The 20,311-nt window shown below is 39.9% G+C and overlaps 1 protein-coding gene across 1 annotated transcript in view; it reads right to left on the reverse strand.

Annotated features, from left to right (window-relative positions):
• Nucleotides 1–20,311, reverse strand: part of PLCH1 (phospholipase C eta 1) — a 227,451-nt gene that overhangs the window by 17,081 nt on the left and 190,059 nt on the right. The window contains 4 exon segments of the mRNA XM_017847382.1: nt 63–160; nt 3,422–3,513; nt 7,257–7,328; nt 11,933–12,094. Of these exon segments, the coding sequence (XP_017702871.1) occupies nt 63–160; nt 3,422–3,513; nt 7,257–7,328; nt 11,933–12,094 (424 nt within the window).

Raw genomic sequence — 20,311 nt, forward strand, 5'->3', positions numbered from 1 at the left:
ATTGAAAGAGAAAGGTCAAGAATGTTTATTCAGAGTGGAAGGAGAAAACTCTTCATTCTTACCATCATCCACAATGTCCTGAGCGGCCACGGAGTTTGTGTACACAACCAAATCAGAGAGTTCTCGGCAGAGCTTCATGGTTTTCCTTCGGCGACCCAATCTGTGAAGTACCCACATAGGACGCATGACATTTTGGAGTTGAAAGAGGTTTGGGTTATTGGTTATCCTACTTTCCTTATTTAAGACAATGATTTAATAGGGAATATCTGCCCCAGGTCCTAAGGGAGCCAGAATTGGAACCCAAGTGTGATTCCTAATTCAGTGCTCTTTCCACCACAAAAATCCTACCACAGTAGTCCCCACTTATCCTCAGTTTCCCTTTCCAAAGTTTCATTTGCCCATAGTCAACCATGGTCTAAAAATATTAAGTGGAAAATTTCAGAAATAAACAATTCATGAGATTTTTTTTTCCTTTTTTGAGACAGAGTCCCTCTCTGTCACCCAAGCTACAGTGCAGTGTTGCAATCTTGGTTTCCAGCAACCTCCGCCTCCCGGGTTCAAGTGATTCTCCTGCCTCAGCCTCCCGAGTAGCTGGGACTACAGGTGCGCACCACCATGCCAGCTAATTTTTTGTATTTTTAGTAGCGACAGGGTTTCGCCATGTTGGCCAGGCTGGTCTCCAACTCCTGACCTCAAGTGATCCACCCGCCTTGGCCTCCCAAAGTGCTAGGATAACGCCTGGCCATGCATTTTAAATTGTGTGCCATTCTTGGTGGCATGATGAAATCTTGTGAGGTCCTGCTCCGTCCCACTCTGGACGTGAGCCATCCCTTTGTCCAGCATATCCATGATGTATGCGTCATCTGGTAGAAATCTTCTTATGTGACTGACTGTGGAGGTTTTGCAGTGCTTATGTTCAGGAAACTCTTATTTTACTTAATAATGGCCCTAAAGTGCAGGAGTAGTAATGCTGGCAATTCAGATATGCCAAAGAGATGCTGCAAAGTGCTTCCTTTAAATGAAAAGGTGTAAGTGCTTGACTTAATAAGGAAAGAGAAAAACAATATACAGAGAGGGTTCACTACTATCTGTGGTTTCAGGTGCCCACCGGAGGCATTTCTCATGATAACGTGGGGACTAATGTAATGTGGTTTTATTCTCTGCTCTGCCAGGAATCACAGCCTCTTCTCATGCATTTGTGAGTTCTGTTGTGAAAGGCTGGATTCCCACTGTGACCCAGTTAGGGAGTAACACCAGAGTTCATCAGGGAACTACATGGCCTTTGCAGGGAGGAGAGCTGGGCTAAAATGGAACAGAAACACTGTATAGTGGGTAGGGGGCCACAAGAATTATATACCTAAAGGTTAATATGCCAGATTTCCATAGTGATTATTGGAGAGATGTAATTACAAAGGATGTTTACTTTCTTCTTTATACTTTTTCTATATTCTCCAGCTTTCTTAAAACAAACATTCATTACTTTATCTAGTGCTGCTTTTAGCTTAGATATTTTAATAGTCCTCTCTCTCCTACAAACCGTTCCTAGGATCTGCTCTGCAACCTTACAAATTGTACCGCCACTCTCTACTGCAGTCAAGTCCTACACAGACCATCACATTCCCCTCACACGCACACTTTTCTCCTATGGGAAACATAACTACCAAAAACAAACCTAAACATTAGTGTTCAATTAAACTTTATATTTTTAAGCTCCAACAGAATATCTATACATAAAATAGTAACTAATTAGGAAGAGCAGAGGAGGCATATGTGGTCCGTACTCTAGGGAACAGAAATAACATGCGTTATTGTCCGCCTTTTTGGTTATAAGTATCCTAGTGGGTGTGAAAAGGTAGTTTTGATTTATATCTCCCTAATGTCTAATAATGTTGAGCACCTTTTCATGTGTTTATTGGTCATTTGTATATCTTCTTTTGTGAGGTTTCTTTTCAATAGTTAGATGTTCCCCTATAGGAGAAAAGTGGGTATGTGAGGGGAATGTGATGGTCTGCTGAGAACTTTACTGTGGTAAAAATCAATAGAAAAAAGAATGCATGCTCCTTCTTTACCATATAATTAGGAAATTCTACAGCCACTGGTGAAAATCTGATTTTGTGAAGGCTAATGATTATAAATCAGTGTGAAGTCATGCCTCGAAATTATAAGTAAAACTGTAAGACATTCTGTGAGATGGAGAAATTCTACAGAAAATTAACTCTTTTTATTCTTCATCCTAGAGGTGCCTTAGGTTACTGAAGTCCCAAAAGGATGTCATCATAGATGCTCAGGCCCTGATAACTATTATGGGAAAACCTATAGTTGACACTAAGCAGCATGCAAAATGATTTCATATGATACCTATATTGACGTCTCCTTTGCACACATTAAGATTACTGTAGCTTTCCTCAAACACTGCCTTTTCCCTGGCTATATATGTCAGAGTTAAGCCTTTCTCAAACTTACATACGACAACAGTCACAGCAGAGGTCTCCCAGAAGGTGATCCTATTATTTTCTCTTTATCCTTTACTGTAACTATATATTCAATTTTCTGTTCCCTAGAGTAGGGACCACATACATCTCCTCTGCCCTTCTAATTAGTTACTATTTTGTGTGTAGATATTCTGTTGGAGCTCAAATATAAAGTTTAATTGAACACTAAAGTTTTATTCCTACAGGGCTTCTATGCTTCTAATTTCATTTTTCAATAAAGGCAAAAGTGTGTGTATGTATCCATATCTATCTAATGTATATAATTTGTATTTCTTTGTGAATGTTATGGTATAAATAAACTGCCAGGAACTCCTGTAATGAACGAATCATGTGTCACCATTTGGATTCCGAAAATATGGTCACGTTACTCATCACAAATACTATTGGCAATAAAAAACAAACAAACAAACAAACAAAAAAGAACTTTTTTTGAATACTTATTTAATTGGGCCAGGGCTTACGGGGCTAATTAGTTTAATTCCTTTAATCCTTACAATGACTCTAAGGGACAGATACAATGAGGAGCCAAAAGCGTCCCATGTTAGAGTTGGTAAGTGGAGGAACAAGAATTTGAAATCTGGCTGATTTCAGATGCTTGGCTCCTAACATGGGCTTAGCATCCATCTTCTCTAGTCTCTTGTGACGGCCTTTGTATCAGTTCATGTGCTCCCTCCCTCTTCTCTGAAAATACCTTTGACTTGACAACCGCTGCAGCTAACATTTATAAAGAGCTCATTATGTGCCAGGCACAGTGCTGAGTTCCCTACATAAACTATCATTTGATATCCAGCTGTTCTTCACATGTTCCACAGCACAGAGTACTTTCCTTGTGATCCAATTCTCTAGACATGTACAAGAAAAATGACTAAGCTGAGAAGGATGGAGGGGCCTCAGGAGTGTGAGCAGGAGACATGGAGATGCTTTCATACCTGTACAGCTGGCCACCCTCTTTGACAGTATTCTGCTGTGTGTCTTCCTCATCATCAGTACTGTAAGATTTAGACCGTGATTTTGTAGTTTTCTGCCAGAAAAATCAAAACAAACTTAAGGAACTCATTGTATCAAGTATATTTACAATATTCAGAGAATGAGCTGGGCTTTAAAATGCACATGTCTTACACAAGCATAATAACTTGGAGGGAAAAAATGACCAAATATTGCAGTTTGCTTCACCATTAATAACAAGCATATCTAAGGCCATAACTATATTAAAATGTTAATGCAAAACTGAGAGTTTCATGCTCAGAAACTGACTTTGAAGACATATAAAGTTGATGTATTAGAAAGACTTTATTAGTCATGCATTTTGAAGGTTTCTACTAGGGGTAGAGTCAAAGTTGCAGTATCTATTTAGATGATTATAAGGGACAAAATGCCCTTTTGTATGGGAAGCTCACTATTAATAAACTGTAAAAGGCACATTTTTTTTTTAAAAGGACATGTACTAATTTAAAAAAAAAAATTGAATAACTACCATTTCTGCTTTTGATCAGTATGCACTCAAATGACCATCTGAATCAAATTTCCCTTTTGAGATTTTGACCCATTTTCATTTCTATCAGCAGGAAAAAATATTGCTACCCACAGAATATAGGCTGAAAGGCTCCAGGTCTAATCTGATGTCTTTTGGACAGATAAGCTGTTTCACAATAAAACTTTTTTGGGATGGTATGATTTCATCCCCAACAATTTGGAGATAGCCCCAGTATTTAGGCAACACAGACCTCAACAATACAAATGATGGGCAAGGCGTGGTGGCTCATGCCTGTAATCCCAGCACTTCGGGGGACCAAGGCGGGTGGATTACCCGAGGTCACGAGTTCAAGACCAGCCTGGTCAAAAAATGGTGAAACCCCATCTCTACTAAAAATACAAAAATTAGCTGGGCATGGTGGCAGATGCCTATAATCCCAGCTACTTGGTAGGTGGAGACAGGAGAATCGCTTGAACTCAGGAGGTGGAGGTTGCAGTGAGCCGAGATCCCACCATTGTACTCCAGCCTGGACAACAAGAACGAAACTCCATCTCTAAATAAATAAATAAACAATACAAATGATGGGGAAGGACCACCCCAATAATTGCAGACAAACTTGCCATCAAAAATACAGTGTCTACAAACAAAAGTAAGATGTTTAGACAGGGAACCCTGGACGTCGGGAATGTGGCTTAGAAAGGGAAAGGGTCTCCATCCCCAAATTACCATAGGACCAGCCACTTTCTAGATTTTCTCATGTTTCTCCCAACCCCCACCCCAAAATCAAACAAGCTACACTGTTGGCATAAACATACTCAACTTCTCTCTATTGCACTGACAGTGAGGTGCCAGTTTGGTTTGGAACTTTCTCCGGTATTATTTATGCCTTGAGAACCTCAGCATGCAGGTATGGAAGCCCTACCATTTGATGATCTCATGTTCCACCTTTCACCAAGCTGGTAAACTGGCTAATCTCACTAGCTTCCTATTGGATCTTTAGAAAAAGTGTGGCAAGAACATCTATTTCAAAGGATTATTGTTGTGATGATTAAATAAATGGCACAGAAAGTCATTCTCTAATCTATATAGCATTAACTTTCCATTTAAAATACTGTCAATATTTATTAAAATAATCTATAAAAAGTCTCATGGACAACAATTTGTTCTTATAACTTGAGGTACAATAAATTTTAATTAGGTGAAGTACTCCCTAAAACATCTATTTTGAAAGGCTGTTTTAATTGTAATGACAAGTTGCAAACCAGAAGTGAAATACTCTCTAATTCCACATAGTAATTTGAGTTATACAATAATAAATGTCTTTTTAAGCATCATTTTACTATAAAATGCAAAATTAGAAATAATAAATGAATCACCAATGACAGATAACATTCAGAGAGTGATATACTTTCTGGACATCCAGTTTTGACACATCTTTTCATGGTTATCGTACCATAGAATCTACTTCTCACCTTATTTTTTCATCTAATGTTTCACATGTTGAACTCTTCCAAGGGATCATATTTTAATGGCCGCATAATTGTTCATTATGTGAATGACTCACAGATTACTTACACACTCCTTGAGAGGGAACATTTTGGTTGTTTTCAATATTTTGTGATAATGACTAATCTGACTAGTCTACTAATAAATTATCTCACCGATGGGCAGGAAATTCTAGATATGACATTCCTTAAAGTAGAAGAAATGGCCTTACAGAAACCTCATGTATAATGTAAAGTTCACCATCTAATAATCGAATTCTTATGTAAGTCTTACTGTCAAACAGCTAATCTGTCCAGAAGACACCAGTTAGTGTAACATTTTTTTTATTTTATTGAAGTATAACATACAGTTAGGACAGTACACTGGTCATAAGTGTACATGTTGATGTCTTTCACAAATCAACCACACATATGATGAAATAGAATATTATCTGTCTCCTAAAAGCCTTCTGATCCTCCAACCCTGTCATTCCTTTCTCTGTGGAGGTAATAACTATTCTGATGTCTACTCTATAGGGTTTCTTTTGCCTGGTTTTGAATTTAATATCAATGGAATCAAACTGTATGTACTCTCTTGGGTCTGGTTTATTTTGCTCAACATCATGTTTATAAAGATCACCATATTATTGCATATAGTTGTAATTTTGTCATTTTCTTAGTTGTTAACTATTCTCTTATGTGAATACACTATAATTTTTATTCATTCTATTATCAATGGACATTTGTACTTTTTCCTCTTTGTACTATTACCAATCTCAATATAAATATTGTTATTTCTGTCTTTTTTTTCTTTTGTAGATGGAGTTTCACTCTTGTTGCCCAGGCTGGAGTGCAGTGGCGCAATCTCGCCTCACTGCAACCTCTGCCTCCTGGGTTCAAGCAATTCTGGTGCTTTAGCCTCCCGAGTAGCTGAGATTACAGGCACACACCACCACACCTGGCTAATTTTTGTATTTTTAGTAGAGATGGGGTTTGGCCATGTTGGCCAAGCTGGTTTTGGACACCTGACCTCAGGTAAGCCACCCACCTTGGCCTCCCAAAGTGCTGGGATTACAGGTATGAGCCACCGCACCTGGCCTATTTCTGTCTTTTGACATATACCTAACAATAGAACTGCTAAGTCATAGTATGTAGTCAGATACTGTGAAATAGTGGGCCAAAGTAGTTGCACAAATGTGCACAACCATAAGCAGTGTATGAGAATTCAAGTTCTTTGTCCTCAATAACATTTGGTTCTTGCCATCTTTTAATATTATCTGTCGTGGTGGGTGTATATGGAATCACATAGCCATTTAAATTGTGTTTCCCAGATGACTGATGGGTGAATCCCTTTTCTTTATTAGCAATTTGGATATCTTCTTTTGTGAAGTGCCTGTTTAAGGGTTTTGCCCATCTTTTAGAAATTAGGGTGCCTATCTTTTCATTTATTTATAGAAGCTATTTATATATTCAGGATAGAATATATAATACACACCCCAGTTTTAGTAACACATATTCATTATGTATTGGATATGTGTATTTAAGATGTTAAATACATTTTTTTGGATATATTATTGGATGTATGTATTCAAAAATATTCTTTCCCAATATGCAACTTGCTTTTTGATACTGTTGATGTGTAGAAGTTCTTAACTTTTAAAGTAGTTTAAATATCAGTCTTTCCCTTTGCTGATGTCCTGTTTAAGAAATCTTCAGTTATTCCAAGGTCATGATGATATTCTCCTGTTACCTTCTAGAATCTTTAAATTAACTGAATTATGCATATTTATTACTCTTAATTCATACCTTATGTTTTCCGAAGTTGGTCATGAGCAATCGTCCATGTGATTTCTTTCCACTTTCCTTTACATCTGGACTCTGAGTAAACAAAGGCATAATATAACTATTTATCTTCTTTGCTTTTGTCTTTTTCCTTAGTTCTGGTGGAATGGCAAGGGGGCCCTCTCTTCTCTTCTGTTTGCCTCTAGGTGAGAAACAAGCAGACTCCACTCATTTCCTCCTGCTCCACACTCCACTACCACAAAGGTGGCTCTGCCTGCCTTGGAAAGGGAAATATTGGCACGGAGAGATGGATGCCAGCCAGGACGCAGCAGCTGCCTGTACCTTCCCAAAGCTAAGGTCAAGGGCTCTCAGCAGTGTGCAGGTGTGCTGGCCCTCATGGCACCTGTTCACCAGGCTCTCCACAGCACAGGATGTGTTCTTTTAAATGTTCTGAGTGGGGTTAAGTCATTTTCAGTTAAGTGGGGATTCAGTTTTGGAAAACGACCAAAAGTCATTAGCAGCCAATTCTATTGAATAAAGAAAGTGGATCACATTGACTAAACAGTGCTATGTGGGATTTTAAAACATTATAAATAAATAAAATCCAAGGATATCTATGAGATAATAAGATTGTTTTTGTTTGTTTAAAGTAAACCAAGCAAAATGTATCTGTTCGCTGAAATAATTCTCTCTGTGATGAGCACTGGAAAGAGGTATTGTAGCCTCTGAATTTTTCCTCACATAGGTTAATTTTCCAGTTAGAGATACTGGGCCAACTCTCTTTCCTGGAACCTATGTCTCATTAGGGAACAAAAGGCCACCTGCTAAGAGGGTTTAAACTCTTATTCATTTGTCATCCCTAAAAATATGTTAGGTGATTCAATACTAATAACATGGTATAAGGAGAGACCAGTAGGCCCTACCTGACTAGGACTCCAGCTAAACAGAGGAGAAACAGGTAACAAACAGGTGTTAAATGGAACAAACGTGGGTGAGCAAAAACAGTTAAAGCCAAAAGGTTGGGAAGGGCATTTGTATATGCCCATAGATGCTAATCAAAGATGCAAGTAGAGGTGGGAAGAGGTTGGGTGAAGTCCAAGAACTGGTTGGGGAAACAGCAGTTCAAAAAATGCTGGAGGAGTAATGGTGAGGGGTTTACAAGGTGATTGATATTAGGTAACTGTTAACTGATTCATGTATGTTTATTGCTTTTGGAGATCTATCAATGCATATCATTAACTGCTCAAAAACTGTGGAATTATTATTATTTTTTTTTTTTTTTTTTTTTTTTTTGAGACGGAGTCTCGCTCTGTCGCCCAGGCTGGAGTGCAGTGGCCGGATCTCAGCTCACTGCAAGCTCCGTCTCCCAGGTTTACGCCATTCTCCTGCCTCAGCCTCCCGAGTAGCTGGGACTATAGGCACCTGCTACCATGCCCGGCTAGTTTTTTGTATTTTTTTTTAAGTAGAGATGGGGTTTCACCATGTTAGCCAGGATGGTCTCAATCTCCTGACCTCGTGATCCACCTTTCTTGGCCTCCCAAAGTGCTGGGATTACAGGCTTGAGCCACTGCGCCCGGCCAAAACTGTGGAATTAAGAAGGCAGCCAGATGTGGTCATAGGTGTAGTACTGCTCTCCAAGTTAGAAGACCCAGTTCTGCCACCAAATAGCTACATGTCCTTTAGAAAGCCTCTTCTTTTGGTCTGTTTTTTTCAAATCTATGAAATGAACCAATTAATCTGTGAGTTCCTTTCTATTTCTAGTAACCCATCTATTGGTAGGGGGACCATGCCATTTATTGTCCAAAACAGGACCTTTTAAGAATAAAATGGAATACTTTTAATAATTATGCTGGGACAACAGGTATAAAGCATGGCTGTCACAGGCAAATTGAGGTATATGGTCACACTATTTAGTAGGCACCTACTATACCCTAAGGATAATGTTAATTACATTACATATATTCTCATTTACTATAAGAATATATGTAACCAACCCTGGAAATAAGTATGATTAAAATCCCAATTTTACAGAAAAGGAAAGCAGAAATACAGACAAGTTAGATTATATTCCCAAAGTTAAAAAGCTCGTTGGTGATAAAACAGGATTCTGTCTAGTTACAAGTCCTCTCTCTGGCTTCCTTCCACTCCCCAACATTTTCTATCCCATTAGCATGCTCTTTATGTAGGAAATAGATATCTACAAATACCTATCACCAACTTGGACCTCTCCCTGAGCATCAGCACATCTTTCACTGATTTAATGAGTAAGACATTGTCCTAGGAACTTGGCATGTATATAAGGACAAGAGCAAACAAAAGAGATGCAGACTCTGCCCCTATTGGGCTTGCAGTCTAATAGTAGAGACAAACGATTACAATACACTGTCATAAGACTATAATGGGGAAAGCTTAGGGCACTGTGGGATGGCAGAGAGTGACCATCTACTGTATTTGAGGATTAAGAACTTCCAAGGGGACATGACACAAAAGCTGAAGCCTAAAGATGAGTATAAGTTATCTATGTAAAATGGGGAAGAGCAAGTGTACTATGGCCAAGAAAACAGCCAACATGAAAGCCATGTGGTAAGAGCATGGTACCAGGAAATGTGGAAAGTGGAGGTATGTATGCACGTGTGGACTTATACACATGCACACTCTGTGGGTGTCACTGCTAGGAGCCAGAACAGGAAGGAAGGATCTTATGGGCTATTATCTCTGAATCCGAGCTTTATCCTCCAAACTATGAGGATCCCTGAGATGGTTGAAAACAGGAGAATGACATGACCGGAGGCACATTTCTGAACTATCACTATGGCAGTGGTGTGAATGAGACATTAAGCAGGGCAGCTGAGAGCTTAGGAACTTGTTAAGGTTATCCAGGCAGCAGTAGTTCAGATATAAAGAAAGCAGCAGATTCCAGAACTCTTAAGAGCCATTTCCTGTGACTAAGTTCTTCCAGCCTGAAGGTGAATTTCATTTTTACTTTTCTTCAGGGTTCCTCAGGAAAAAGACAGCACAAGTAGAAACCAATCCTGCACTGTTGATTGATGGTCCAGAAAAGTAGAAGCTGGAGTGACGTGCTGCCCAGAGCCACACTCAGCACATTCTCGGCTTTGGATTTAAACCGACATATGTATCTGGTACAGATGGACTCGTCTCAACAGTAACTTGCCTTTGCTTGCCCAGTGAACCAAAACCATATTTTAAAAACATAGCAGTGTTAAAAAAACCTCAAAATAAGTAAAAGGAGATGAGTTTTGCTACACCACCTCTCTAAAATTTTCGGTTCTCTTACCATTTTACCTGATGGAGAAATTGTCATTAGGATCTCTTTAATGAATAGCAAAAGAGAGAGGGGCTTAATTTGTTTCTTCCAAAATATCCAAGCCTTATGGTTTGCATTTCCAAATGCAAACATTAGAATAATGTAGGATGGGGCAAAGACTTCTCCAAGTGCATAAAGGAAGTAACGGCCCAGATAAGCCAATGAGAGTTCACTAAGGACAAGAAGCAGAATCAAGATAGGCTAAACAAGTCTGATCTTACAGGTACTTCTGGTGTTGAAAATAAATGGCTGGAGGCGAGGAGAGTGAGAAGATTGTTACTATTTATAGAAATTATTAAGAAAATCCAGAATTATATGATAAACTATAAGGGCAGTAATGCTGTAATTGACCTTTTGGTTGTCTCCCCAATATTCCATCTGCCCCTCTAACATGCAGTTTGAGAGGAGCTAACCTTTACAAGAGCTTCAGAGGTAAGTTCTCACTGGCATTAGCAAGCTATTATGATCCTATACTCTGGCCAAGTACTGTTTCAGGAAGGACACTTACCCATGGCCACTGTGATTAGTTTAGGGGTAGGCACCTGAACTAGGCAACTCTCTGTTATTTAGGGCGAGTATGCTGTCTCAATCTCTCTGGATATGGACCAAGAAACACGTAGCTCATCGGCCTGTTGGCAGTCATCTCACAACCATCATGGACAGTTGATGAACAGGAGAACCAGACTTGAGATGACACTGATAGCATGATAGGTAGAGCAAAAAGATAGGTCTACAATGACACCACTGAGCCTCTGGATTAAACCCACCCCATAGGCCATTCTGCAAATAAATTTTCTGCTTACCAAACCCAACATCTTCTTCATCATTGAAGCCATTTTGAATTAGGATTTCTATGTTTAGAAACTAAATGGGCCTGAGGAACAGCCTAGCAGTTGGATGGCTAGACTCGTGTAGGGTCCAGAGGGCAACCATCAATGCAGAGTGATCACTTAGGATCCAAGGGCGATCACCCCCATATGATCTTCCTTCTGCCTGAGGAGCCGTCAGCCCTGGAAGACAGATGGTAGTAGCAGGGAAGGCAGACATCTAATGAATGTGGAGAGGTGGGAGGGCAAGGGACACAGGTGCCTGGAACTTCTTCCCTCACCTGAGAATGTATTGGGAAGATGATTCTGAAAACACTCGGCTTTGTTCTGAGGGTCCAAGTGGAGCAGTATTTGAGTCATTTCTACCTCCACCCAATCCACTTTTAACTATTTCTCATATCATTTTGCAATAGGAGATGTTCATTTCTCAAGCAAAATGAGGACAGAAATAGAAGAAGTTGAAGGAGCATTTCACAAATGATTAGAAACAAAGTATGAGATGCTTTCTTTTTCCTGTTGAAGGATAAGTACAAGAGGGAATCAGATACCTGCTTCAGGTGTGCATTTAAGCCTTCATGCGTGGCCTTCAATAGTGCCCTCACTGTGAAACTATCAGGATCTTCTTTATCTCGAATTTGAGATTCTTTTAACAGTGACTCCAGTTTTTTCCTTATGAAAGATTCCACCTGATGCTCAGTGGTCCCATTATTCTGCAAAGAATTAAGTAATACAAATAATTTCCTTAAGAAACACATTGAATTAGAATATACCCTTTGATCAAGCCACAGTTGTTTCTATAATTTCACTGTCTCTCAATTACTTGTAAGTAATTAAGCTCAAGCTCATTGTACCATCTCGGTCTTCCCTCCTCCACAAATCCTATAATAATAAGGATTACTATTTATTAAGAACTAATTCTCTGCCAGCTACTCTTCATGTGACTGCATTCAATCCTCAGGAACCTTATAAGTATTATTATCATTTCCATTTCAGTGATATGGAATCTGATGCTTAGAGAGAAATCAAGTAAATTGCTCGAGGTTACATAGCTAGCAAATAACTGAAGCAGGATTCAAACTCAGGACTCCAAAGCCCTTCCCGCTATGCTTATGCTATTTGTTGCTTTTAACAGATAAAAGACCAGGGAAAGTTTTTGGAAACTACGTTTTCTAAACCTACATAAGTAAATTAGAACAAAAATATGCTATTAAAATAAAACTACTTTTTTCACTGAGGAGAAAAGAATGCTATGGAAATTTCCGGAGTTGAGAATTATTGTGAGATACATTTCCTGCCTATTTCCAATCCCACTGTATAGTTAGGGGGAACCTCAAGAATTACCTCAGCCATGATTTGTCGTTACAATGACTTTAAGATCACAACGAATTTCAAGGGGTTTGGATATCAGAGCTACGACCTGTCCAGCTGATGACTCACAGAATTTTGAGGTGATCGTGGGATATAGATTCTCTCGAAGCCCTGCTTAGCACAGCTTTTCAGCCACTTGTTCTGCTTGAAACCAGTGGCCCCAGCCTCCGTTCACAGCTCTTCTGCTCTTCCAGTGCACCTACCTCTTCCTGTTTCCAATACCTTTCCCTAAATTCTTCAACCACTTGCTGAAGAACAACCCACCCAAAGGGAGGAAAGGGGTACTCCTTGACAAGAACAATTCCCACATTCTTCACCAAAACTTTAAGGCTGTTCTTCCATTGGCAAATCTGTTTCTAAGAGGTCATTATATGTCAACTCTGCATAATGGGTAGCTTTCCAACAATGCATTCATTTTCACAAAATCCTGTAAGAACAAAGCAATTATAAATGCCCTAAGGAAAAATTTCAAAAATCTACACCAGGATAGGTTATTGAATTTCCCTGTATCACTATCACATGCATTAATATCTTTAACAAGCCCAATTAACGAGGCACTCCACTTCCCTGGAGACCTCTAGGTCCAGAAGGAGATGCAAGGATGAAAAAGAGTTGGTTCTAACATCATAAGGGAACACCCTCCTGTCATGCTAGAAAAGACATGTCCCCAAATATTCTACCCTGGTCTACAAAGATGCCTACAAAAGCACAGACAACCAATACAATAGAGTTTCTGATAAGGAACACAGCATTATTGGCCTGAGTGACTGAGAAGGCCCCCAAAAAGAGGTGGGAATTGATCAGAGCTCTCAATGTAACTGAAATTTCAACAGTGATGGAAAGAAGGGTTTCCTGCCAACCACAGTTCTAGCAAAGGATTTACATGAATTAAGAATGTTCGGTAAATGCAAAGAACACATGAGATTTCCTAGAGTTCATAGAGTACGGTAGTGGCAGATAAAGAACTTTGGAGTGTGGAGGGACTTGAAAGCAAGAGGTATGGAGCTGCTAAGAGAGTCTTCGAGTGAACAAGTCCTTGTGTAGCAACTCTAGAAACAATATTAATCTGGCAGCATGTGCCAAAAGAGGAAGTGTATCTGCAGATGAAACATCAGGCACACTGGGCCCCACTGCAGGTACTGAGTGCCTAGGATAATGTGCGGGGGGTAGTTAACAAAGTTGAGAGATAGTTTGGGAACAAAACTCATTTTGTATTTAAAAAAAAAAAATGTATTGAGCGTCTGCTGTGCCAGGTGAGAAGTATTAAAGAGGAATACCACCCACTGTCACAGAGCCCTCAGTGTCATGGAGAAGGCCAACACATCCCTGGATCATTACACAAGCAGGAACAAATAGAGTGACAGGTGTGAGGGGTAGCATATGCACACAGAGGAGGCGCACCTTGTCCAGCCTAGGGGAATCGGGGGACACTTCCAGGAGCAGAAGAAACCTGAGTCAAGCCTTAAAAGATGAGTATATTAGTTTCCTGTGACTTGGCCAGGTGCCACGGCTCATGTGTCTATAATCCCAGCCCTTTGGGAGACCAAACTGAGAGTATCGCTTGAGCCCAGGAGTTTGAGATCAGCCTAGGCAATATAGTGAGACCCTGTCTCTACAAAAATTTACAAAATTAGCTGGGCATGGTGGCACACACCTGTAGTCCTAGCTACTTGGGAGTCTGAGGTGGAAGGATCCCGTGAGCCCAAGAGTTTGAGGCAGTAGTAAGCTATGATCATGCCACTTCACTCCAGCCTGGGCCACAGAGTGAAGCCCTGTCTCTAAAAAGTAATAATAAAATAAAATAAAGTTTCCTGTGACCAATATAACAAATTACTACAAACTTGGTATCTTAAAACAATAGAAATGTACTTATTTTCTCACAAATCTGAAGGCCAAAAGTATGAAATCTAGGTGTTGGCAGGACTACACTCCCTCTGAAAGCTCTAGGGGAGGAACCTTCCTTGCCTCTTCCAGCTTATGATAGCCCCATGTATTCCTTGGCTTGTGGCAGCATCACTCCAATTTCTGCCTCTGTCTTTATATGGTCTTCTCATGCATGTCTCATCCATCTGTTTGTGTCTTCTCTTCTTACGAGGACACTTATCACTGGATTTAGGGCCCACATGGTTAACCCAGGATTATATTATCTTGAAGTCCTTAACTTAATTACATCTGCAAAGACCCTTTTTTCCAAATAAGCTCACATACACAGGTACCAGGCATTAAGACTTGAACCTATCTTTCAGTGGCCAGAAATCAACCCACTGTCATGACTAAGAGCTGATCATCTGGCAAAGAGTAGGGGGACAGCATTTCAATGTGAGGAAAAGCATGGAGAAAACAAAAAGTATCAAAAGAACCAGTAATCATATGAGCAGGGAGAAAAGAGCCACAGGGAAATATAGGAAAAGCAACTAAGATTGTACCCAGTAGGCCTCCTTTATGCGTGGAAGATACATCAAAAAATCCTCATTGGATGCTGAAAGCCATGGATATTCCTGACCCCTACGTATGCTATGTTTTTTCCCACATAGTAATGGGTGGATACACTGGACAAAGGGATGATTCGCATCCCAGGTGGGGTGGAGTAGACAGTGCAAGACTTCATCACACTTCTCAGAATGGTGCACAATTCACAACTTACAAATTGTTTATTCATAGAATTTTTCATTCAATATTTTGGGCCATGATTGACTGCAGAAAGCAAACCCACAAATAAGGGGGAGACTGTATTGTACTAAGGCTTCCAAAGCACTGTCATGTAAAGATACTTCATTTGAGCTGCTGAACCCCATTTAAGGCAAACACTAGGATTAGCCAATTCTTTCTCATAATGACACAGGCAGAAAGGTTCAACCACTCAACCAAACACACATGCCTATGAAAATGGCTGAATTGCAGTTCGAACCTCCTAAGACTTCCCATTCAAGACTGTGTCTATTCTTCCATACAATGTGGCAGCCATCCCTCTTACATTGTTACAGAAAAAGAGAAATTCTTGAGTCAAAGTAACCACGTACAGGTTCATATTTTAAAAAGCCATTATTTCTGTCATGAAACCAGGGAAATACATCATCACAATCCCTCTGAGAAAAACAATTTCACTTAAGGTCAGAAGCAAATCCAAGAAAAGAACTCCACGTCTCTAACCCCCAATGCATTTGATCAAGACCCAGGGCCCAATGGAGTGTGCATTTGTTGAGAGGACAAAAAAAAAAGCATCTAAGAGCACCTAGGGTATCCAGTGTCATCCAGAATGTTCCAAATGAGCATCCATTTCCTTCCCTCACTCAGGGCCTCACAAAGAGGCAGAGACTTAAAGTAAGGAGAAGATCTGTGGCCATGACACCAAGTCACTTTCACTGTCAGCAAGGCAAGGCTCAAAATACAAAGCCAAAGTCGACCCAGAGCTGGCAAAATAATGAATGCTTAACACAAAGGCTATGATTATTTACTTCACATCCTCCAAACACTGGGAGCTGCTAAAGGAATCATATCTCTGCCTGTTGATCTTTTTCTTCTCTGTGATTTACAGCACAAGAAAATTGGCAGCTGTGAAGAACAAATAAATGTGTGGCTGAGGTTTCATTAATATATTATCATTCGGCCCTGGAATCCAATAGCACTACTGAAAGGAAGCTAAGACAGACACTTGACCTCGAGACCTACCAGGCACCATGCAGCTGCAGCAGAGACCACAGCTGAAAGCCATAGGTATCTTGGTCTTTTGTTCTCTGGGCCAGTGGGTGAGGAAGGACGCTGCAGCTGGGGGCCAGGGGAGAGCAGTCATTTCATATGGTGGGTAGTTTCCACCAGAGAAGTAATCAGAGCTCTCTATGTCCTTTTTTGAGAGATAAATCTGATCCAGGAATCCCTCTACCACAAGTAAATACATTAAACAAATTCTCATTTTGTCTCCAGCACGAAGCTAAATCATTGCTGAATACTCAGAAGGATGCCCCAAACCACGACCATCATTCCAGACTGGAAAGATCCAGGAAAGGGGAGAAATTGGGCGCTGCTCCTTGAAAGGGACCTTCCAAACAGTGGACTCTACTTGCACTACACACTGCCATCACCAGTGGAGTGCTCAGAAATCCCAGGCCATGCCCCAGACCCATGTAGTAGAATCTCTGAGCCAAGACCCAGACACCGGGGTTTTTGAAAGCTACCCATCATTCCAATGCATGACCCAAGTTGAGGACCTTTGCTTAGCTTCAAAAAAAAAAAAAAAAGGGGGGGGAGGGAAAAAACTAAAACTGAAGTATTTCAACATCCCCCCTAGTTTTTTTTTCCTTTGGCTAAAGTCCAAAGACGGGAAGAATAATATTTTGCTGGCTTTTCTGAGGGCCTCACTGCTTTCCAAGCTGTAAGACCTGAAGGTCTCAGCTGAAGAACAGCTGCTTCTCAGACATTCAAGCCTGTGTGTTTACTCCTGTCCTCTACCGTCACCTGCCTGCTCCTGTAGCTCACTTAACAACACACTCTTCTGTTCAAGGACCGGTCATATCCATGTATTAGAAACAACTAGAATCTTCCAGGGAGATTCCAAGTCACCTTTATCATTCCCTACCTCTTGTTGCTAGGATGTACTAGTATGCCCAGCACCTGGGCTTTTTGATCCAATGAATGAACCACTTTCTTTTTTTTTTTTTTTTTTTTTTTTTTTTTTTTGAGACGGAGTCTCGGCTCCTGTCGCGCCAGCCCCACCCGCTGGAGTGGCAGTGCCGGATCTCAGGCTCAGCTGCGAAGCTCCGGCCTCCCCGGGTTCACCGGGCCTATTCTCCTGGCTCAGGGCCTCCAAGTAGCTGGGACCATACAGGCACCCGCCACCACGCCCGGCTAGTTTTTTGTATTTTTTAGCAGAGGACGGGTGGTTTCACCGTGTTAGCCAGGGATGAGTCATCGATCTCCTGACCTCATGATCTGCCGCGTCTCGCCTCCCAAAGTAGCTGGGAATTAGCAGGCTTGAGCCACGCGTGCCCGGCCCAATGAACACTTTCAATAGCAAGACCTTGCAACCTCAAGAGGTAACTCATTCTGTCTTTGAGTGCTGATATGTTTTAAACAAACAAGATTCATAATCCTTCTTAGGATAGCTCAAAGCATAAAAGGAATGACTTAGGAAAAAAGATGAGGGAGGAAAATGATTAAAATGTTTAGTGAGAGATATACACACGCGGTCTGGATAATGGTTTTACAGTATAAGACAAAAATTGCTACATGTCACTGCACTAGGACTGCTTTAGAACTTGCTGGAAGGCTTGGTGTTTATGGGATGAGCTTTACGTAGGAGATATAGAGCTAATGTTTATGCCCGAGAAGCTGGCTAAACAGCTTTAGAGAGCACAAGAGAAAAGATACTGCATAACTCAGCAGAAGCAGAAAAACATTAATGAAGTTGAAATACAGAGGTGGAAATTGTGTAGAGCACGCTGACATTAGAAGATCCATAAAGATGAATAATGGTGACTTCGCCTCACAGAATCAAATCTGCTAGATTACTACTCTGGTTGAAAGGAAGTCGTCCTCTGTGTCTCTGTGTTGTATGATTCTTGGGTCACTGAACACACTGGCTTTACCTTGTGGCTTACCCATTATAAGCCAGATTTTCTCTATGGCTGGAGCCACAAAATAGTATGTGGCAGAAGCTTAAAAGGTTCAGTTAATTCAACAACAGAAGCATTTACTACATAAGAAAAAACTTACAGTATGGCTTAAATTGCTTGCTTAAAAGTAACAGGAGTCTTGTCCTCCTGTTCTGCTTCTAACTCCAGGGTGGCGCTGGGAGAGCCTCAAATCCCGCTTCTGGCCTTTGCACGTGGGGTTCTTTCTGCCTGGAACATTCCTCCTCAGGTATCAGCATGACTAACTCTTCACTTGTTCAAATGCACGTTCCCTGTGAGGCCTTTCCTGGACATCCCATCTAAAACTTTAATAGATCCCTTACATATACACAGCATAAGTGTGCACACACACACACAGACACACACACCCTTGTTTCCTTTAGCACTGATCACTGTCTAGTACACTATATACCTTACTTATTTGTCTTGTTTCTTGTCTATCCTCATCCTCTCCCAATGATGTGTAAAATTCACGAAGGCAATGATTTTTGTCTATTTTGTTACTGATATATCATCAAGTACCTACAACACTGATGAGCACATGTCCAACAGGAGATGTTTAATAAAAGTTTATTGAATGTGCAAATGAATCTTATATGACCCCACGAGAGTTGGCGTTCCAGTGTAAACGAATGCAAAGTTAAAATGTGTATTCATTGCAATAATTCAGATATAACTTATAAATCTAACCACATTCTCTCAACTTAAAACTGAGGTTAAGAGCTTCCTCTCAGATAATTATTGGTTCACATAAACTATCCAAAGTACACCCTCTTTTGCAGAAATATGATCAGATATTCAGTTTATCAGGGAATTTATTATAAATTTACCAGTCAGATAGGGCATTTGAGCCCTCTGCCAACAATAGGACTATAAATGGTCTGATTACAAGATAACACTTTGGTTTTCTAAACACAGCATTGCCTTTTCTCAGAAGAGCTCAAAAATAGCAAAAAACAATTTGAAATATTTCTTCAATATTTCTTCAATGTTGATTTATTTATTTTCTCTTCTAAAATATAACAAAGAGATGCCTGTAAACTTACAGTTAAGGTGCTTTACTTTCACTTAGGGCCACACCAAAGAATCCAAATGAAAGATCATATCTAACTCCATGGAATCATGTTCTAAACCATCTCCTGATGTGAGTGTCCAGAAATCAACTACTTTTAGTAAAGAAAAGAGGAATCTAGTTGGATACTTCACAGGTGAAATTATTTATTTGTTCCCATAAGACTACAGCTTACTATTTTTGCATAATCACATATATTGAATTTAGGAGGTTGGAGAGCTCACTGGAGAAGAAAAATGAAATAGCTGAGTGAATAATGGTAGATGTACACTACGGCTGGCAACCAAGAGATCTAGAAAACAAGATGCAAAATGACAAAAATCAGAGACAAAATCTGGTTTATAAAGTAATGCTAAAACTAAGGCTAAATTATCCATAATCATAAATAACTATAAAAAATAAATACCTAGAAGAGAAAAAAGCAACTATTTAAAATATTAACTGTATAATGACATAGCATAGTTTTCAAACATGTAAATCTATTTAGATTTTCTGTAACCATAGCCCTATTAATTAATAGTATTTAATTTTGCTAACATAAACTATTAAAAGGCAAGAGAAGAATACAGATGGTAACTTTTCCTTTTCACTTCAAGCTGAATCTTCTCCATTTAGCCCATTTAAAGGGCATTAAAGCCAAGAAAGAAGTGTCTACTGAGACTTCAGCTGTCATTAAATTCTTGTCCCCTTTGAAAATAATGCTAGCTCATTTTCACAACCACAGGAAAGGCATCACAGAATTATCTGAAGAGTTGGACTGTTGTTAACAATGTAATAACTGAATTCAGGGCAATGGTGTAAACTACAAGAATGTATACAAATGTCTCTGTTTTTTTTTTTTTTTTTTTTTTTTTTTTTTT

The sequence above is a fragment of the Rhinopithecus bieti genome, unplaced genomic scaffold, assembly GCF_001698545.2.
Source record: "Rhinopithecus bieti isolate Rb0 unplaced genomic scaffold, ASM169854v2 scaffold_28987, whole genome shotgun sequence".
NCBI classification, from domain to species: domain Eukaryota; kingdom Metazoa; phylum Chordata; class Mammalia; order Primates; family Cercopithecidae; genus Rhinopithecus; species Rhinopithecus bieti.